The sequence below is a fragment of the Crocodylus porosus genome, unplaced genomic scaffold (assembly GCF_001723895.1).
Source record: "Crocodylus porosus isolate Cpor-Errol unplaced genomic scaffold, CroPor_comp1, whole genome shotgun sequence".
Lineage (NCBI taxonomy): Eukaryota > Metazoa > Chordata > Crocodylia > Crocodylidae > Crocodylus > Crocodylus porosus.
Genome location: NW_017728951.1, coordinates 49,392,255 through 49,412,021, shown reverse-complemented (window position 1 = coordinate 49,412,021; position 19,767 = coordinate 49,392,255). Strand labels below are relative to the sequence as shown.

General features: G+C 39.3%; 1 protein-coding gene across 4 annotated transcripts in view; it reads left to right on the top strand.

The window, feature by feature from the left end:
* RASGEF1A (RasGEF domain family member 1A) overlaps positions 1-19,767 on the top strand; it is a 315,066-nt gene that overhangs the window by 258,962 nt on the left and 36,337 nt on the right. The window contains exon 1 of one of the 4 annotated variants that reach the window (XM_019556014.1): positions 17,172-17,446. The exons of the other annotated variants lie outside the window; for them this stretch is intronic. Coding sequence (XP_019411559.1) covers positions 17,420-17,446 — 27 coding nt within the window. The 5' untranslated portion in view covers positions 17,172-17,419. Of the gene's footprint in view, positions 1-17,171; positions 17,447-19,767 lie in introns of those variants that run through there. 4 annotated transcript variants of the gene reach the window in all.

Genomic DNA, 19,767 nt, shown 5'->3' with positions numbered 1-19,767 from the left:
ATTGGTGGTGCACAATCTATCAGAGTTTGGGAACTACTACTCTCAAGGCATAGGTAAGATTCAGAAATAATAGCATCAGGAGGAGTGCCGATACACTCACTTTATGAAGTGAACCTGCAAATTTAAAAGTGGATTTTTCAGGTGTGGTTAACAATGTTTTTAATGGTAGAGTTGTTAAAACCCTACCTAGGTTTAAGGGAAGAGCAGCAATGCTCTTAAAGCAGATGTCTTCATCCAATTTGTAGCCAGATCTGTTGAAGCCAAGGGGTCTCAGCTACTTTTGTTTCAAGTTCTACTTAGCTAGTTGCTCATCTTCCCAATGAGAACTATTATACAAATTGCAGTGATAGTAGCTTGGACTATTATCTTATAAGTGAAACAAAGATGGCTTGGTAGTTACTAAATCAATTAAGGTCCAAGTGTGTTGTTATTCAGGGTTCAATCTTTCAATGGGCTAAGCACTTGGCCTCAATCTATCAAAGAAATTATGTACACAAATAGTTTAAATGTATTCCTAGTCCACTGACAAGTTTGCATGCCTCATTAGAAAAAAATAAGGTAAAGACTGTTAATTTCTAAAGTCAGCACAGTAGGAGGACTATATAAGTCTATGATAACAAGGCTAAGGGTAAAGTTACATGTTGCACTTAGGCAATACTAAATCTGTGAAATGTTAAGCAGTGGTAGGGTTCAAAGGTGCTGTGAATAGTTGCATGCTAAGATTTAATACTGTTTCTTGCCTGCACAGCTGTGACTTGCTACTAGAAGGTGGCAAGTAGGCATGTGGCTAGGCATCAGAACACCTGGGTTCTATCCCTACTCTGTTGCGGGGGGGTGGGGGGGGGTTAGAGGCTGGAAGTGGTGCATCCTGGGATGCTGGAGGACTGCAAATTGATAGGTTTCTCTCTGTGGAGCAAACAGGAGTTACCCTAACATGAGCTAGGTAGTACAACCCACACCTCAAGTGGCGTAACTTTGAAATGCTCAGAGAACACTTAATATTAGTTAATGAGCTTTAATGCATGGAAGCTCTTGTTATAAGTCCACTTATTGTGATCTAAGTTTAACATCTAACTTTACTTAAAGCATATTAAAGACTAGTTTTTAAGGACAATGCATTATATTCCTGGTCAGGAAGAAAGTTACAATGAAAACAATGTTGTATTGTTGCTAAAGATGTAATGAAAATAATTAATTGCAACTTACAGAAACTCTTGGTAGGGCCTATTTAAAGTCACACATTTAAGCATTTTATTTCTTATTTATTACAAAACATACTTGACTCTTTCCTGTTATCATTTTCCTATACTGGTTTGTTACTGTAGGATTGTCTATCACCTGACTTTTTCCTTAGTTTAAAAGAAAAGCACTATAGAACTTAGATTACTTTAAACTATGTATATACACAGCTGATTTGAAATTCCATCCATTTTTCAGGATGATATTTTTTCTAAACCCATAGGAGCTCAGCATCCTTTAATATAATGTTCATGCTTCACATTTAGATTAAACATATATTATCTCACCCCTTAAATCCAGCCACTAGGTTTCACAGCACTGCTCTAAGATGAGCATTTCTACTTCTTGGTGGGGAGGAAATAAAGAAAACAACAGCAGAGAACCAATGAAGGCATATGTTGAAAATTTCTGGCAACCAGGTCCAAAGCACCAAGGGAGATGCATTCAGAAGTGATTAGATAACATTCGCAGCCAACTTTTATTGGGGGGTTTATTCAAAGCCTATTCAAATCAATTGAAATATTTCCATTTTCTTAACCAAGTTTTGGATTAGGTCCCAGATGCACAGGGTACAAGCACACTGACCTACAAAATACCTACAATAAAATAGTTTGGGGTAGGTGGAATAAGATCCCCCCAAACTGACAACTAAATTTATTTTGTACTACTTTAAAGCATACACACCATAACACCACTTGTTGCTGATTTGATGCTCTTTGATGTGTGAACACATACAACAGTTGGAGACATTGCAATTATCTGCAGTTCAAAGTTAGGCCAAAATTAGAATTGCTTATGAATAATACATTAGGGTTTAGCAGCAGCAGTGCTGAGTGAAATAAAGATGAAAGAAAGTTAGTTGAGTTGTGAACATGTGAAATAGGTAAGCAATGTTATTTGCTTAAACAGACACATTCTGCTTTGCACATCCCTTGATAGATCTTCAGAAGTTCAATTAATAAAACACATGTCAAATACAGTTTTTGAGACATACAGTAAGTTGTTTTCAATTGCACTTTTGATATTTGCAGGATAATTTGGAGCAAAACTTGTCTGAGAAACTTCCTCTAACTTTGCTCTGAGGCACACTGGAATAAGTGACCCTAAGTGTCCAAAAGCTCTTCTAATAGTTATTGTAGTCTCTTAACAGTTCCTTCATCTGTCCAAGATGAGTCTTGAAAGGTTCACTAAACAGTAGCTACATGCATTGGGCTGGATATTCAGATGGTATTAAATGGTGAAGTTCCATTGACTTCAGAAGAGCTTTGCTAATTTACTAAAAATCTCGCTTTCTTAGCTGTAGCCTTTAGCAGTCTGAGGAATACCACTGTCATTTCACTAGCAGACAATCATGCTTCTGGATGGATAAGCTTTTAACATAGCTGGACATACATGTTTTTTTCAGCTGTAAGCACAAAGTAAAAGAATGCTAGAATACATATCCTGTTCTAAATTCTTCTGCTTCATTTGGTGACTATCATGTATTCTGTGAAACTGACCAGAGCAGAAATCAGGAAGAGGATTGGATAGATTGTAATAATGAGAGAATACGTTTGATTAATGTATTTCCTTATTGCCCCTCAAGACCCACTTCCAATTACCTATCTTGTAGCATCACAGCTCATCAGCAGCATGGGCAAAATAAAGTAAGATGGGGCAAAGATTGGCTATTAGACAAAGCTCATCACTATCCCTAAAAAGGGCCACTGAAGTCACTGACCTGACTTCTGTCTTTTGGAACCCAGAGCTTGATGTCACCCCCTCTGTCCCTGTGCATTTACTGCTCCTTTGGGTTTTTTTCCTAGCACTGACCCCTCCCCACTCTCCCTGTCCCTTCCTTGTATTTTGTATTCTCATTTTTCTCCTCCTTATACTGTGCTTATTTAGTCTATAAAAAGTGCATTTCTACCCTGCCTTCTACATGCTCTCTACCAGCTTGCCCATTGAATTCCTATGCATTCTGTCTTTAATTTAATTTACTAGTATTTACTAACCATAACAATGCAGTGAATATGTAAAGTAGTCATATGCTTTGAGTGTTTTCAGTTAGCAAGACATAGGCTCCAGCAATTCAAAGGAACATAATCAATCAACAATTTCAGCAGGAAATAAAGAACATTTACACACAACACAGAGATTGTAAATAAATTATATTTATAATAGATAGAAGTTTATAGATTCTGTCTTGTGAACAGTTACCCTTCAACAGATTTCCTAATGCAGAGATGTAAGCAAATGAAAACCCATTGCTTCTTAATGGGCTACTGGTACAAACATTGACCTGTGTGAGCCTGTCCCTCTCTTGTTTTAAAATTTCCATTTTTCTTTTTGCCTTGGACTATCCAGTCCCTCGCTCACACGTTCCATCTAAATTCATACAAAACCCCTAAAAAGATCATTTAACACACAAGTTAGATGGGGCTCAGTATTGCCAGAAAATGTGTGATGTAACTAGCTATATTTGACAAAATACATCTGAAAAATCACAGGTGACAGTTTTATAGACCATTTCAGTTGTCAACACCTAAAACTCTCCTTCACTAAATAAACTAAATGGAAATAGTTTTAAATAAATGATGGACAGCACCTGTTATCCGCAGACCACCCCCACCCAATACAGAACTTCACAAGCATTAGCCCTGAACTCCTAACTGAAGTTGTTACAAGGTAGCCCCTACAGAAATCAGTGACCCCTATATATCATGGAAAGCTGCTCATCAATTAGACCATACATTCCATAGGGTAACAGTTATGCTCCCTGTTGCCATACTGCCTAACTGCATTGTCAATGGACAGTAAATAAAGTTACCCCAAATAACTATTTATTATGCAAATAATGCTATTAAAGCAAAACCTGCCAACAGTTCACACACCAGACTTCTGTGCTGCACTTGCCAGGGGCCTAACTTTATCAGAAATGGAAGGCAGTGGCATTTATGCATGAAGAAGAGTTTGCAGGGCTGTGGCCTGGATTAAGGTGACAATGTAAGGTGGGTATGGTGTGACCTACAGGGATGAATTTGAATTTGGAGATCAAGGTCCTGATTCCCTAGTGCATTACTCCCAACTTATGCCACAGAAGTTCCACTGAAATCATGGCATATGAATATGAAAGAACTAGAACAAATACTACTTTTTTTCTTAACTGAGGATTGACCTTGTCTTGCACATCATACAATCAGACAGAAAACCTTAAAAGTTCCACAGCCTAGTTAATCACAAGGTGTTGTTGAGACACAGAGTTTTCTAGTTATACATTGTTGTCTGTTCACTGTAAGACATGCTTTGAGTAAAGTTACATGTAGGACTGCATGCAGAACAGTAATAGGTAGCCTCTCTAATCAGCCCTGAGCCCTGCATACTATTACACGTCATGCTCAGTGCTTTTCTTGAAGTTATCCAGTGCCACATTGCTTTTACATAGTTAAAAAAACAAGTTAGATTTCATGAACAAATGTGAAACCATGACTATTTAATGAACTGCAATCATTTAAAGATATTTTCAATGATGGAACTATAGGTCTTCTAGCTTATTTCCCAGACTGACTTGTTCAGGGTCAGCTGCCTACTCAACTCCCATTGACTTAGCTGAATTTCCTAACTGAAACCAGCACATTTGAAAATATAGGGGACAGTAGGTCATCTCAGATGCACCAAATAACTTCTGGAAAAATAACAGGAATCTCTGGATCCCCTAGTAAAGAATAGATCACAATAGATAAATTCTGATTCTGAAATGGTAGATTAGCACTGCAAAACAGTCAAGGTATTACCAACAAAGGAACTGACAGGATTGCTGTTAACACATACCAGTTTTAGAACTGTTTCTAACTGTTGTTAGAACTGTTTTAGTTTGGTTTCTTTTTTCGGACCTATATGCAGTAAGAGTGCTATATAGTCACAAGTCCATCTTAGATGAAAAAAATCAAGAACCATTATGAAAGGAATGCTCAGGAAGTTTACAAAAGGACAAAGTTTTAACTCCTATGCTACCTGCTGAAATCTAGCCAAAGGTGGTAGTTACAAGCCCTGGACACTCATTATATTTAAAATGCAATTAATAGGTTAATCCTGCATGAAATAGTAACCCAGCCATGTGTTCATGCCAATTTAAGGCATGATAATACAGTAAATGAGGCATAAAAGTTATTTCTCATATAATGTGTAACAACTTTGTGGTTTGTTTTTATCATGCCTTAAATTGAACACGTGGCCAGTTGGGGCTGGTCCATGACAGATCCTGATACTCAGCTGCGTATCAGGATTCAGCATGAGGCAGGTCCAGGGTCCAGGATGTGACCATCTCTTACCCAATTGGGCAGGGGGCAGAAAGAGTCCCTGGATCTCTGCCCAACCCCTGGAGGCAGAATATGGGTGCAGTGAGCCTGAGATTGGACAGCATCTCCCTGATCTTGGGCACACTGCATGCCAGATCTTTAAAAGCTGTTTGTGCAGCTGGGCTGCACATGTGGTTCTGTCATATCCCTGGTGTCTGGGGACCCCAGGATCTAGTAGCCTCTCCCAGATCTCAAGGTGCCCGTGCACTGAGGATATCAGAAAAGGGCCCAGCATGACAGCAATCTGGGATCACGGGGAATCTCTCTGATCTGCAGGTCCCCCTGCTCCAGGACCCCTAAAACCTGTGTGCACGCCCAACTGGAGTTATGATAAGCCACTGGCTACTGGCTGGGACCTGGGACTGAATTAGAACTGGTTCCAGTCTCTGGTTCTGTCACCGGCCCCAGCTGACAATCACCTGATTGTGGACACCAGACTATCAACTAGCATCATGATCCAGGGTTCTCTACACTGGAAGTAAGGTGCAATTGGGATTTAATTACCATCCCAAAACTGTGTGTCTTGCTATACACATGCAGCATGGCAGGAGGCATGATTGTTAGATTCATGGATTAGATCCCATCATGCCTTTAAGTGAACGTCTGGCAACAGCCACAGAGTCATTATCATGTGTATCTACATACACTTTAAAAGTATGCTTACCTGATGATATCCCAATGCCTTTCCTAAGAAAGGATCTTTCAGCCTTGCCAAATATAAAGAGCTTGAAGTTATTTTGACTGTTTTAATAATGCATACAGTCATATATATGGCAGACTATGAAGTTAGACATGCATAGGGGTTACTGAAAGAAAGGTAAGTCAAAGAGATGGGTATGCATTTCATTTGAATGAAATGCACTACTACAAATGAAGTAGTTCTCATATAGGGCCCAATTAGTAGCTTACCTGAAATTTCTAAATAATTTTCCTGCATATCAGTGTCATAATAAGAAGGAATGCTGTATACTTACATGTCTGTTTCCTAAAAAAAGGGAAAAGAAATCAAGAAGCATTCTTAATGGAAAGTCAAAGAAGTATTCATTTCTGATACACAGATACTCACCATCAACAGTTTCCACTTTATTGTTAGTCTTATCAAGAGATACCTGGGGACAGGCCAACCATGGATTCCTAATTTGGTTATCTCCAGGCAAAGGGCAAGGCACAGTAGGCAATGTAGCAAAGCCAGCCCTCAGCACTGTCTGCAGGATTCATGCTAAACATGCAGAATTATAAACTACAGGTGTTTCATCTTTCACCAGGGTTAAATGTTCTCTTTGGCTTATTTTTCTTCTCAACAGAAGTTAGCTTATACCCCAATCACATGAAGGGAGGGGGGGAAACCCCAACTTTCTCCATCTTTACAGCCCCGGCACCAATCTTGAAGTCAACTAGGGAATCCTGGAACTGCTCTAAATTTATGCACAACTTCCCCCTACTAGTCTAAGATGGATAATCAGAAGCATAAAGAAACTGGCAGCACCTTTGCTTATAACAGAAAAGCCTCATTCTCTGGAAAAGAGGGATTCTAGGGCTGTATACTATCTAGTGTTCTGCTGCACAGGAAAGCCCTCCTGAAGCTCTTCAAGCTGGCAATATGGCTACAGATCAGGTGAGAACCTGGCACAATAGTATATATGGGACTAGCCTAATAACTGTTACTGTAATTATATTTCTTTTTTATAGCCTATATAACAAATCATTTGGACTTGCAAAAGCTAGAGCAAAGGAAGTGTTAGTTCAATAGTTATCATATCATGTTGGTTAAGGTATTGAGCATTCCACCTTCCTAAATAAAAGGTCTAAAGAAAAGCTGCTAGGACCACATATCCTATGAGACAGCCCCCAGCTATCAATTATAGGCATGCTCTTCTGTTTTTACAAACATGGCAGTGGTAAGGGCAGGAAAGTGCAAAAAACATGCTGTTTTTCATCTGTTATCTAAGTTGTGACTTGATCCCTAAGGAACAGGAGGCAAGAAAATAGGAAAATAGCTGCAGGGGGATATTAAACTTTACTTGTTTGAAGTGCAATGCTGTTTATTTCCTCACATAAATAGTGCTAAGGAGAACTGGTCAAGGTAGATCAAACATGTGAATTTACTAACTAATTTACATCAAGCTATTTTAGTTTCACCACAGAAAACACTGTAAATCCAGTCTGGCTTTACCTTAAACAATATTACAGAGGCATAGAGGAGGCATGTAAGCCACCTATTTGCCTTTATTTCAAGCCTGATGCAGCAAGCTGGGCATGGGCAGTGGTTGCTGTTGGAGCAATGAGCTCCGAGTGTGTGGTCTTTTGTGCAGAAGCCTCTTGAGAGCAGTGAGGCTCCCTGTGAATAGACCTTGGCACTCATTGTAGGATAGGGAGCATGGCTAGCTGCAAAACAAATTCATTCTATGGAAAATTTAGAAACATAGAAGTTTATTTACATTCCTATTTGGAAGGAACACAGGCCTTTCACATATTTTGTGGAGGGTGAAGTAATTGGGCACTCACTTGAAAATATGGGAGAAGAAGGGTCAAGTTAGTCCTCCATCCAATGGAGAAAATGACTTGTACATCAGTTATTTTGATGTTAAACAATAAAGTGTTTAACTAAAATGTTCCTCACTGACTAATCAGGAGATTAATTTATTAATCCTGAGAGATGAGTGACTTTAACCCCTTTAAAAATGAGATACATTTTCCCTGATAAAAAGGGGCATTACATGTTAAAAGGAACACCACCAACAATTCTGGCCTCACACTTATCCTTTTACTTCTATATTGTTTATTAAAGATAACATTTATTATTGTCATGTTTGTTAACATGAAATGGCTCATATGCACATAACCCAACAACACTGTCCATTGTTAAATTGAATATGAATATATATTTTTTCAATATACACTATACATATAGTGGCTGTGTGTGTGTGTGTGTGTGTGTGTATGACTACAGACATTTGGAAAAACCTCCAACCACTACCAGTTTGCCAAGGAAATATTAAACTTTCATACGATTTATACACTCATGCACATACATATTAGTAATGACATTTTAACATTTGTATATGTATACACATATATGTGTGTACACACACATGCGCGTGTGTGCGCATCATTACTATATGTATAGTAATGACATTTTAACATTTTATGGGCAAACTGGTAGTGGTCGGAGGTTCTTCCAGATGTCTATATTCATTTATGAGTCTACTATGTTTTACAGTCATTTATGAGTCTAGTATGTTTTTACTAAGTTCCTAATATGAATGTGTCCTACCTAAAATCATCCTGTGCATTTAACAGCTGTTAATTGAGCTGCGAGTCAGATCATTTCAATTCATTCCAAAACTACTATCCCAACTTGTACTAATTACCTTGATGATGCCAGTATGAAGAATCCAAGCAGTAAATACACATTTGGAAGTAATTATTTGGTCATTTATGCAGGGGCTCCCATCAAAATCAAAAAGGTGAGGAAGACTGGTAGCAGAGTTAGAGAAATCTTGTTTTAATGCTGCTTGCTCTATATCTCTTGGAAAACAGCGTACTACATTTTCCAACTCTAGCATCTCTCACCATAGCCTTTATAAAGGAAATTCAGAAATAAAACATAATTGACCAAAAGAAATAAACTGAACCCCCTCAATGACCTTAAAGAACCATGTAAATACTTGGAGATGTTTACACACTTGCTGTCATAATTTCTGCTAAGCAAACACAAGGATGACTAGCAAGATTTGTATTTTTCATGTGCTAATTACAATGCCCTGCAGCTTCTAGAGCTAAAAATAAACCTCTTTTTTGTTGAGTAGGTTAAAAAATAGCAACTCATGTATTTACAAAAATACTGTTTTCAAGTAGATTGACATCAGCAGACAGGCAGATTTCTTCTCCCCTCCAGGCACTAAATTGCTGATGTATGTACATGATCACTCCTTGGCATAATTGATTTTCACATTCTGCACAGTGGCACATTTTCAGAATAACTGGCACAGTGAGGGGCATGGCTGTGCTAGTGAAGGGCACACACTATTTGGGATTAAAAGGTGACTCTGTACCCCAACATTGAATTCTGATAATTTTTTTAAAATGTCAGATTTGAAAAAAAACTTAGGTAAAAGTTCATTAAGACTGTTTATTAACATCCTTAAAAGTTCAGCTCAAATTGGAAACTCAGTGATCAACACAGTACCCATAACAATTCCTGGGTTACTGCGTGTACCGAGCAGGCAGCACGTGCAACCCATTTTCTAGACAGTACTGAACCAGACCTTAGAGTATGGTCTACAATATGCAAGGAGCAGTAAAGATAAGAACAAAGGCAATGTCTTTAGCAGAAATAACTGCTTACTTTGCTCTGATCTCCTGAATGACCCCTGATATACACTGGTATGTATGTGCTATAGATGCTCATTTTGGTAAAAAGAGAATAGTGTGTTTTTCCCTCTGTGCTACCTCTCTTCCTTGCTAGGTAGTTGACCTTTTATATGGTGTTTCCAAATCCACCAGACTTGGGAAGCTGTAACCACCCAATCTGACAAAAAAGCAAACTTGACTCTTTGTCAAGTCCTTCACTGATCCTGCTAGCATCCACAGATTTCGGTGGGATACATACATCCTTGGTATGTTCAGCAGATGTGTCTCAGGTAGATATAAACTTTAAAGTACTGATTAGCAAGCAAGTAGATAACCTGTGAAACCCCTTAAGGTAGCTGCCATTTGTGAAGTTTGTGAATCAAATAAAGAATGTCAGAATACTTCTTAAATGACTTTGGTAGAATAAGGATAAATACTAAGGCAAGAAAACTGCCTTAGTAGAATGAACTGAGCCCTTTGCCCAAAGTCAGATTTAGCTAAATGTAGATCTTTTAAAACATTCAAGAAAACCCCACACCAACATGTGTTATCATCTCAGTCCAGTGCCTAAGAAACATCTCCACATCACAAACATCATCCACCAGTTTGGTACACACCTGTCTTGGCTGGAAGGTAAAAGACTGAATGGGAAAGGACAATTTTCTTTGAGAGACTCTCCTTTTCAGTTCGGGGTTGGGACACAATGCTGGGGGAAATTCCATTGATACCACCCATCACATAATTGAAGAACCAATGTCAGACTCTAAACTTGATCTTCCACTAGTATAAATTTAGTTCACACATACACACAACTAGAAGTAGTTTATGTTTTGACAGCTTTGTTTCTTTACTTGAAGCAGCACTAAAAACAGGAGTGATAGAGAATCTCAATATAGATATCTCTTGTATATGCACTAAAAATTACCATTGCTAGAAATCTCCTGAGAAATGCTGGTTGGGATTTATTCAACAGAGCAGTTTTCATCAGGAAATGCCAATTCAGAGTTTAAACTTTTCATGGTAATTACTGGGTTTTGACAAAATTTTATTGACACGACACAGACTCTCCAGTCAAAAGGTAGAAGGAGTCAGTCAGTAATTCCTAATAGCATTATGGTTATGGTACTCAGGTCCAGGTTCAACTCCTCTCACATTTAAAGAAGGATTTGGATTAGTCTCTCACACTTGCTGCCAGGCTACTAACTACTCTGGGGTGCTTTTCCTTAAAAATGGAAATATCTTCATTTCACTCCAATGCAGAATGGAAAACTAGCTGAAGTCTCAAAACTTGTTGTGGAACAGGAAAAAAAGTTCCCTTCTCAGCTGTACCCTGTTAAGACAAAAAAACTTGATGACTCTATCCTGAAGAGGCCTCCTAATTTTGGAGTCCCATGATAAGCTGTTGTCTGTGATTTGTGCTTAGCCTAAAACTGCTTGCAACCTCACAGACAGCCAGAGAAGGTGTATTGCATGTATTGGTTCATGGTTCCTTGGCTCAGCTAACCAGCAAAGACATTTTTATACAGTGTGAATGGAAAACTACAAGCATTACAGGCATACCTAACAACCTATGATATAATGCACTGTTTTGAAATCTAAAAGCTCATGCTCTAAGCAGCAGTTGGACAAGGCATGTAAAATACTTCTGGAATGCTAAAGCATACTGGCACAATAACATTTGTAAAAGATGCTGAGTTATGGACATGCCAAAAAGTTCTTTAAAAAATAATGTGTGGATCCAGTGTACCATTTCAAGGGCATACAAAATGCTAACTATTCCGTACATTGTCCTCTGACTACATTCTACACATTTTTTTCAATAGTCATTCTGACTGCACATAACTCCAAAGCACTGAAACTAGACAAATGTTAAAACTATGTGCCTTGCTAGAGAAGAAGAGGTACAAAGGTCAGATTCCACAGCTTACATTTTGCAATAGCCAACCATGGAAAGGGGCAATTTGGGTATGCATATGAAGACATGAAGGACCAAGGCCAGATCCCACTTTCATTACTTAATAGACAGTAAAAAAAGAATATACAATGAAGCTCTTTCTGTGCTGTCTCTCCCCCTTTGACCTTCTTCTCTTTCACCAAGGCAAATGATGAGACATTTAGTCACATGTATGGGCTCTGTTTATGAAATCAGACTTATTACTGAACAGGTCTGTGTGGAATGTAACAAGCAACTTGAATGATTTAAAGCATAAAGGCTACAGATGTGATATTTCAGAGAGACTCCCTTTGATATTAGGCTGCAACCGTAATTACAGAGTGTTAATAGCTCCTTGCAGTTACTTGCTTTTCTGAAGTAGGAAAATAATTTATACACTTTGCCCAAGTTCATTTAAGTAACAACTCTCAACTTTGTCCATCCAGTTTAACAAGGAATAGATTTTTTTCCCTTTAAGAATGGGGGGAAAAAACTGCTAACTTAAAACAGTAAAATTTGGAAAACTTCACTTCATAACCAGCTTCTTTCTAATTTTTCAACAATGTCTTTCCTGGTTATTATTACGTATTTTTATTATACTAACTTCTGCAAGCCTCAAGCAACGTTGAGACCACTTTGGGTCAGGCATCATGCACACAAAGTAAGAGTCAGCTGCTGTCCTGGAGGTTATACCATCTAATAGAAAAAAAGCCACAGGAAGCAACCAGCCTCACCATCATAACACAGATGAGAAACTGAGGCATAGACAAATTAAGTCACTTAGGCCATGTGTAGACAAAACAAGCATGCGTGCATGGCACTTTAAAGTGGGCTAAATGCTTTTACACCGCTTTAATGGTGTCAGTGTTTGCACAAGTCGATGGCATATTGCGCATTAATTCCAGCCTCTGTAGGAAATTGAGAAGCATAATGCGACTTAAACAACTTAGGGCACTGGGCTGCCCCTACAGCCATGGGGCAAAGCACCAGGCTCCATGCAGCTCAGGGGCTTTGCAAGAAGCCCTGTGGGCAGCCTGGCAGCAGCCCAGGAAAGCAGACTCTGACCAAGAAAATCAGCAAGCCTGATCTGCCCCACTTCCCCAACCCCCCAGCCTGCCTGAGCTGCATGGGGGCCTGGTGCTTCCCTCCACAGCTGTGCTGCCTCCTGGGACAGCCCAAGCCGGGTGCCTGTAGGCCGGTGACACCTGGGGAGGGCCACTGCTGTTGTAGAGGGACGAACTAGCCCTGCCTCTCGCAGCTTAGGGACTGGTCCACCCACTGGCAGGTCTCCCTCCCCTCCCCACCAGAAAGGCAGGTAAATCATCAGGATGTGTGCACAACACAGGGGTTTAAATCAGCCCTAAATTGAAGCAACGTTTTTTAAAACTCGACGCTTCAATGTAGGGCCCCCGTTTATTCTACACATACCCTTACACATTTAATCTGCAGCATTTAGTAATTGAACCAAGATCTCACAAATTTCAATCTAACGACTTAAAAATCACAAAGGTTAACCTTCTTCTTAACAACACCTTTCTTGCTGGGTGCTTTTAAATTTGCTAATGGAAGACAGATGGAAAAAATCCCCTTGCCAAGACAGGCTTGATGACTAACTTACCTTGAAGCAAGAGGCTTTTCTGACTTGCTTGGCAGAATAGCTGCCTGCATAAGGGTGCTGCTTCAAGTCCCCTACATTATAAATGAAGCACATGCACAGGGCAATCAAAGCCATAGCTCTGTTGATTAAGCCTGGACTGGTGTCTGTCCACTAGCAACAAGATGCACACATTGAACTGTGAATTTAGAATGGCATTTTGATGTATTGTATATTACATCTTTATGGTGCTGACAGTTTGTTCAGGAAGAGGATAACAACAACAGCTACACTCAGACCTTAGATGGTCTTCTACATCCATACCTCTCAAAATTCTTATTAAGAAACCTGTCATCATCCATGTTTTACAATGATGGAAAGTGATACACTAAAGGGAATGACTTCTCCATTGTGACATATCAGGGGCAGAGCTCATAAGAGAGCTTCACACTCAACTCCCAGGTCAATGTTCTTGTACCTACACCAGATGCAACTTTTCCCAAGGCCAGTCTAAGATAAGGGAAAACAACTACCATATCAAGGTGTCATTCTACACCCCACCACATTTCTGCTCTAGGAGCAAGACATTGCTTTGACTGTACATTCTCTCACCTACCTATAAGAACATGCATATTGACTTAAAAATAAGAAAAGGAGTTCAACAGACATGTTCTACTACACCTTTAAACTTCTCTGTCCATGAAGACTACTCACGCTGCTGAAATGTAGCAGCTGCTTCTCTTCCAGTGAACTGGAAAATTGTGGGAGCTGCAATGTTTTGCTCTCAGGCCTTTAGGTCTTTAGCTATTATACAATAACTATAAAATGCATAACTTTCCAACTTAACAGTAAAGCTGGAGCTTTCATAGCCACCTGCTTCCTACCTTCAAAGTTAGGCAAGATTCACATTGCTCATGCTATTATGAAGCCTGGGATGTTTTTAAAATGTCTTGAAGCTGAAGCTACTGGTTAAGCTTAATGAACTTTGTCAAATTTGCTAATTCTAACTGACAAGTGCCACTCTTGGTCTCAGATCTTTTTGTGCAGGTTTAGTAATGGACAGAAGTGGGGAAAAATGCATTTTTCCTACACATTCACTTGTAGATATTGTTAGTTCTGGCTATAGTTCTGACTACTAAATAGATTGATCAAATAAGTGTTCATTGAGTAATGGTCTAAAAAACATAAAGAATTAAACTGTCCTTTGTTAGACATAATCAACCCAAATATTCTTATAGCCTGTTTTTAGTTATTTAATGCAGGTAAATAAAATAAATAAATTCCTATATCAGTCAGGGGACAAAGGAAGTGAAGGGTATGTCTACACATGCAATCAATGCACCAGAATTTCCTGGGCAGAAAATTCAGACTCCTTAAAACACTCTTGGGCGCATGTCTACACATGCATGTACCAGGAGCAGATTGTGTCTGACAGCCCAGTCCAGGGTTCTGCCCTCCTGCAGTAGCCTGAGGAAGTCTGCAGCACCCCTAGGTGCCAGCCCTAGGCTGGCAGGGATCATAGGGCTTGCCCTGAACCCTGGCAGTCAAGGGAACTGTGCCAGCTCCTGGGGCAGCTCCCAGCTGCACAGAGCTCAGGGACCATATCAATTACTGGGAATATATAGTTTTTATTCAATTGCTAAATTATGCCTTTTTGTTGTATAGTGTAAGGATTAGAATCCTCCACCCATATGATCCCCTGCAAGACAAAAAAAAAGATTGCTTTCCCTGTGTATTAAAAAAAAAAACAAACACCCTACTCTTAGTTATGAGAAATGAATATTCATTTTTTCTCGTGCTGTGGTTTCTGAGGGAAAGTATGCTGCACTGATAACTTAAGCAATTTGATTATGAGATGCTTAGTAAATATAAAGGTGGCAAATGAAGATGGATCTAACTGGGAGCAAGGTACTCAAAGTTATATCACTGAGAGAATCTTTTAACTCAGTTGATAGGACAAAGCATGCCTCAGACAACCAGGAACCTTGGTTGCATTTCTCAGCAAAAAATTGAACTACTATAAGCTTTTTTGCAATGATAAATTTACCAAGTACTATGTTTCAAACATCCATAATCATTTCAGAGGGAAGGCTGGTATATAATTGTATGGTGAATTGTTTTTATAAACACATGGCACCCAATACTCTGGTGCCAATTCATGCATTTCAGCAAAGAAACACAGACATAATGTAATACTTATACTGCTCTCCCCATCAGTTAGGGCACTGTTCTAGAATGAGGGGACTAAGACTGAATCCTGGAAACTTCTTGCCTGTCTAACAAAAGTAGTATGGATGGGGAATTAGTTCAGTAATCAAGAGAATTGGATTTAACTAAACCTAAGCCTCTTTCCTTTAATGAGGTTAAAATTAGGTTGTAAGAGTTCACCCAACATGCTCCATAAGCTTTGGTGATATACCATAAAGTTTGCCATTGCATCTCAGTAGGCCTGTTTGCTGCCTTCAAACCATGTGTTATTTGGGACTTGCTAGTACCACAGATACATAAAGGAACATCTCAGAGCTCAAAAAAGATCAAAACTGTCAAGCCAATTAAAAGATACCAGCCATGATGATGGGGCATCATACCTGGTACCTGCATTAGCCTAGAGCCATCAAATAAATGTTCCTGGGCCATTTAAAAAGGTGAGACAATCCTATTGAAGTAAAAAGCAGTCAATTGCTTTGCATAGCAATTTCTGGGCAAGAGAATAATTGTAATGTAAACAGTTTGAGGGAGAAGCTCTTCTCAATGGCACATATCTTTACATTCTATCATCACACAATTCAAAGGCACTGCTCAGTGCTGTGCCTCACCCTCGTAAGTTGTTTTGAATTGTACTTCCCAACTGTATTGGTTTGTACGGCTTGAGATTCAAGGTGCTAGAAGCAAACTTGCACAATGTGCCATTTAATTAGTGCTAATTCCAGCAATATGCCAGTGAATGAAAGAAAGGTCATAACTAAACAGTGTTCAGAACTGCAGACAGCACTCTGGATATTGAGGTTTGATGACAATTTTCCCACATCCCCCAAAAAGCATTTTCTAATACATCTGAAAACTTCTGAAAAACGTGTTGAATAAACATTTAAATGAAGCAAACCAACTATCCAGTTCTTAAAAACCTTTAAAAAGTGCTCTTGGCATTAGCACAACTCAGCTTCTATTACAAGTCCTGGTGAAACTGCCTCTAACAGCACTGGGAAAACAAGTTTAGTCGATGCTGAGACTTTATGAAAATCCTACCAAAGGGGTCTGCCACGTTGCTTAGCCTCACTTTAAAATTTCATGCAAATATAGATTTCAGGCACCACTTCCTTTCCTGAAGAGACTGCAGCTTTGCACATATATGGAGAGAAAAAGAAATGAATTGGCACTTTTATTTTGTGTACACAATGCCACAAGTCACACATGTCCTGACTTCATTTCCCATTGGTGTGCTTTGCTTGACTCTGATCTTCTCTGAAGTAGTCCCAGACTAGCCCACAGAGCACCACCGCTGCCAGACACCCCACAGGGAGTGAGTTGTTTATCTTTTCTATCATAGAAGAGAAGCTAAAGTGCTGCTGTTCTTGGCAGCCAAGCCTTTCTGAAGAAAAAACAAGGAGGAAGCGGAGGGGGAACTTCATCTAAGCAATCAAACCTGTTGGACAAGCCAGGGCTGCTACAGAGGAAAGCAGAGGGTGGGCTTTTCTTTCCTAGTGTGTACAGTGTACACATACAAAAGCCAGCCCCAGTACACTGGGCTTCTTTTGAATTGGACAAGCTCTCCCTCAGCCAACAGATTGCTGAGCCGGGGACTGACGTCAGAGGCAGTCCTTGGAAACTGCCAGTTTTCTGGGTTTGCTCAGATGAGCCTGAAACTCTTCAGATGTGAGATGGCTGGATCTACTATGGCTGGCTGAGGCTTTTATACTTTGAAAGAAAACCCCACCATCAAGATTTTGAGAACTGCCAAGGCTTATGTACATATTACACAGGAAAATGAGGGTAAGATTTTCAGTTCTTCAGTTGTTCAGTTATGTATGTGATCTGTGTGTATTTGATTGCCATGCAGAGCCTTATATGGCACTTTTTGCCATGGTGAAAGTTTGAGCCAAATTTTGCTCTCATTTACATCAGTAGAAGACTACAGGTTGTTTTAAGGGACTCAGTCCTGGATTACTGCAGTGTAGCAGAGATCAGAATCTGGTCATGCGGTCCTTTGAATTCTTTGTTCCGCTGCCAAAAAAAGATGTTGGTTAAACTGAATGGGATGCAGTTGTTCACCTTAGAATTTCTGCAACCCCTTTAAAAGACTGTTTTCAGCAAGTTTTTAAAAATATATATTTATGGCAGTTCACTTTACAGTCTTAATGCTGAAATCTAAAGAGAACTCACCTGTAGCATGTGGCATGTTTTCAAGATTATTTCGCTTGCACTGATAAATAGGATGTCACCAACTTTCTTCCTTTGGCTGTGTCTCTGTGCTAATCAAGGGTATATACATTTCAGGAAGGAGTGCCGCTGTCTTATTTATTATGTGACTTGCAATTGCAGGTGGATTTTAGACTTGGCATGAAAGACTGTACGATGTCTTCAAGATTTACGTACCCACTTTTGTTGAAAAACAAAGAGACTGGGACTGTATATGTGAACACTTTCTGCTGTATCCAGGGAAAATATCCCAGGAGCAGTGTTAGCCTTAAAAGTGACATAAAAACACATTACCTTTTTAAAGCAGATTAACTACTTTTTCAGCACTGCCAGCCTCTCATAAAGTCAAGGTATCTTAGCTTAATCTTGAACTAAATGTTTAATTTCTGTATTGAATTTTAGAGTGGTGATTTTCATGGAGCTTTGCTTATTTATAAACAGATTACTTGCCAATGCCTGGAAAGTACATGTACTAGGATTTAACACCGGGTACCACATGGCATCAGTTCCCAAAAAGACTCCCCCCACCTTCCCATCCCCACCCCCCCAGAGTAAAATCATGAGGACAGTGTTAAATTTGGCAGTGTAGCTTGATACTTCTCATTTGAAGTCATTCATCGTTTATGGTTAGGTTGATCAAGCATCATATGCAACTAGCATAAGAGCTTGTAGCCCTTTACCTACTAAGAGCACAGAATTGTCCACATCTATATTTCAGTTAACTAGAAAAAGATTTATTACTTCTCCTTCCAGAAAGGATCACTTGAAAGAGAGAGACAGGGACGAAGACAGATAATTTCCAATATGTTCTAAAAACAGTTCACAAAAAAACCCAGAATGTTTCTCCCCTCCTTCCCACTCCTACCTAGAAGCTCTATAACTAAATTGTTTCAGTAGCAGAGAGAGTCCCTTTACAAATCTGTACAGGCACCTCCATGCCATTATTAGCCAAACAGCACATACCATACATTATTGCAAAGCTATTGGAATAGATCTTAAAAGGAAAAAAAAAAAACAAATTACTAACAAGTTGCATAATATGCATAGCTAACTCAGCTTCCTCGCCTCACACTCTCAGAGGCACACAGTCATTTGTCAAGGTCTTTACATGCTGTAGAGCCCATGTCTTGTGTTTCAATTTGTAACATACATCAAAACATTAATAGGGAAACACTTGGCATAGTACCATCAAGTTTCATATATTATAAGCCCATAGGTTCTGCACATTGTGTTTTAAAACATGACTTTTAATTATAGTTTAAAAGGGGCAAATACTAGAAGTATCTTGACACACAAGGTAATATTCACTGTTTAACAGCTGCCATGTTTTAATTACATTTCTCTTATTCTCTTTATCTATCTATAAATGTTTGTATTGCCATCTTTGTTTGTATTGGCATAAATAGAAACATGCTGTGCTAAAGGCAGTTGAATGAAATTCTGTTCACTTGTTTGCCTGGAATAAGAAACATACCTTCCCCACCACACCTTGAAGTGCAAGTACTAGTAACTGACATAGCCCCAATTCACACCCCCATCCCCATCTGAAATCTTGTAAATCTTGTGCCTTAGCTGGTACATGCTGCAACATCTGTTTAAAGAACTAAATGCTGAAGGCCTTGCTGTTGTCCAATAATGTTGCAGATGTCCTTAAAAAAATCCTGTGGTGAGTATGATTTGTTTTCCAGCAGGTAACTGCTTCAGCTGTAACATTTGCCAATAATTTTGAACTTCTGCATGTACTGCATTGACTTCAAGTTGCAGTCAGACTTCTCTATTTGCATGTGGTAACTACAACACAGTTGGGCTTGTGGCCACAAAAAAAGTATGTTTTTTTTAGGTGACTGTTTTACTTAGTGGCATAAAAGGCCAGGCACAAACATGGGTGTGAGCAT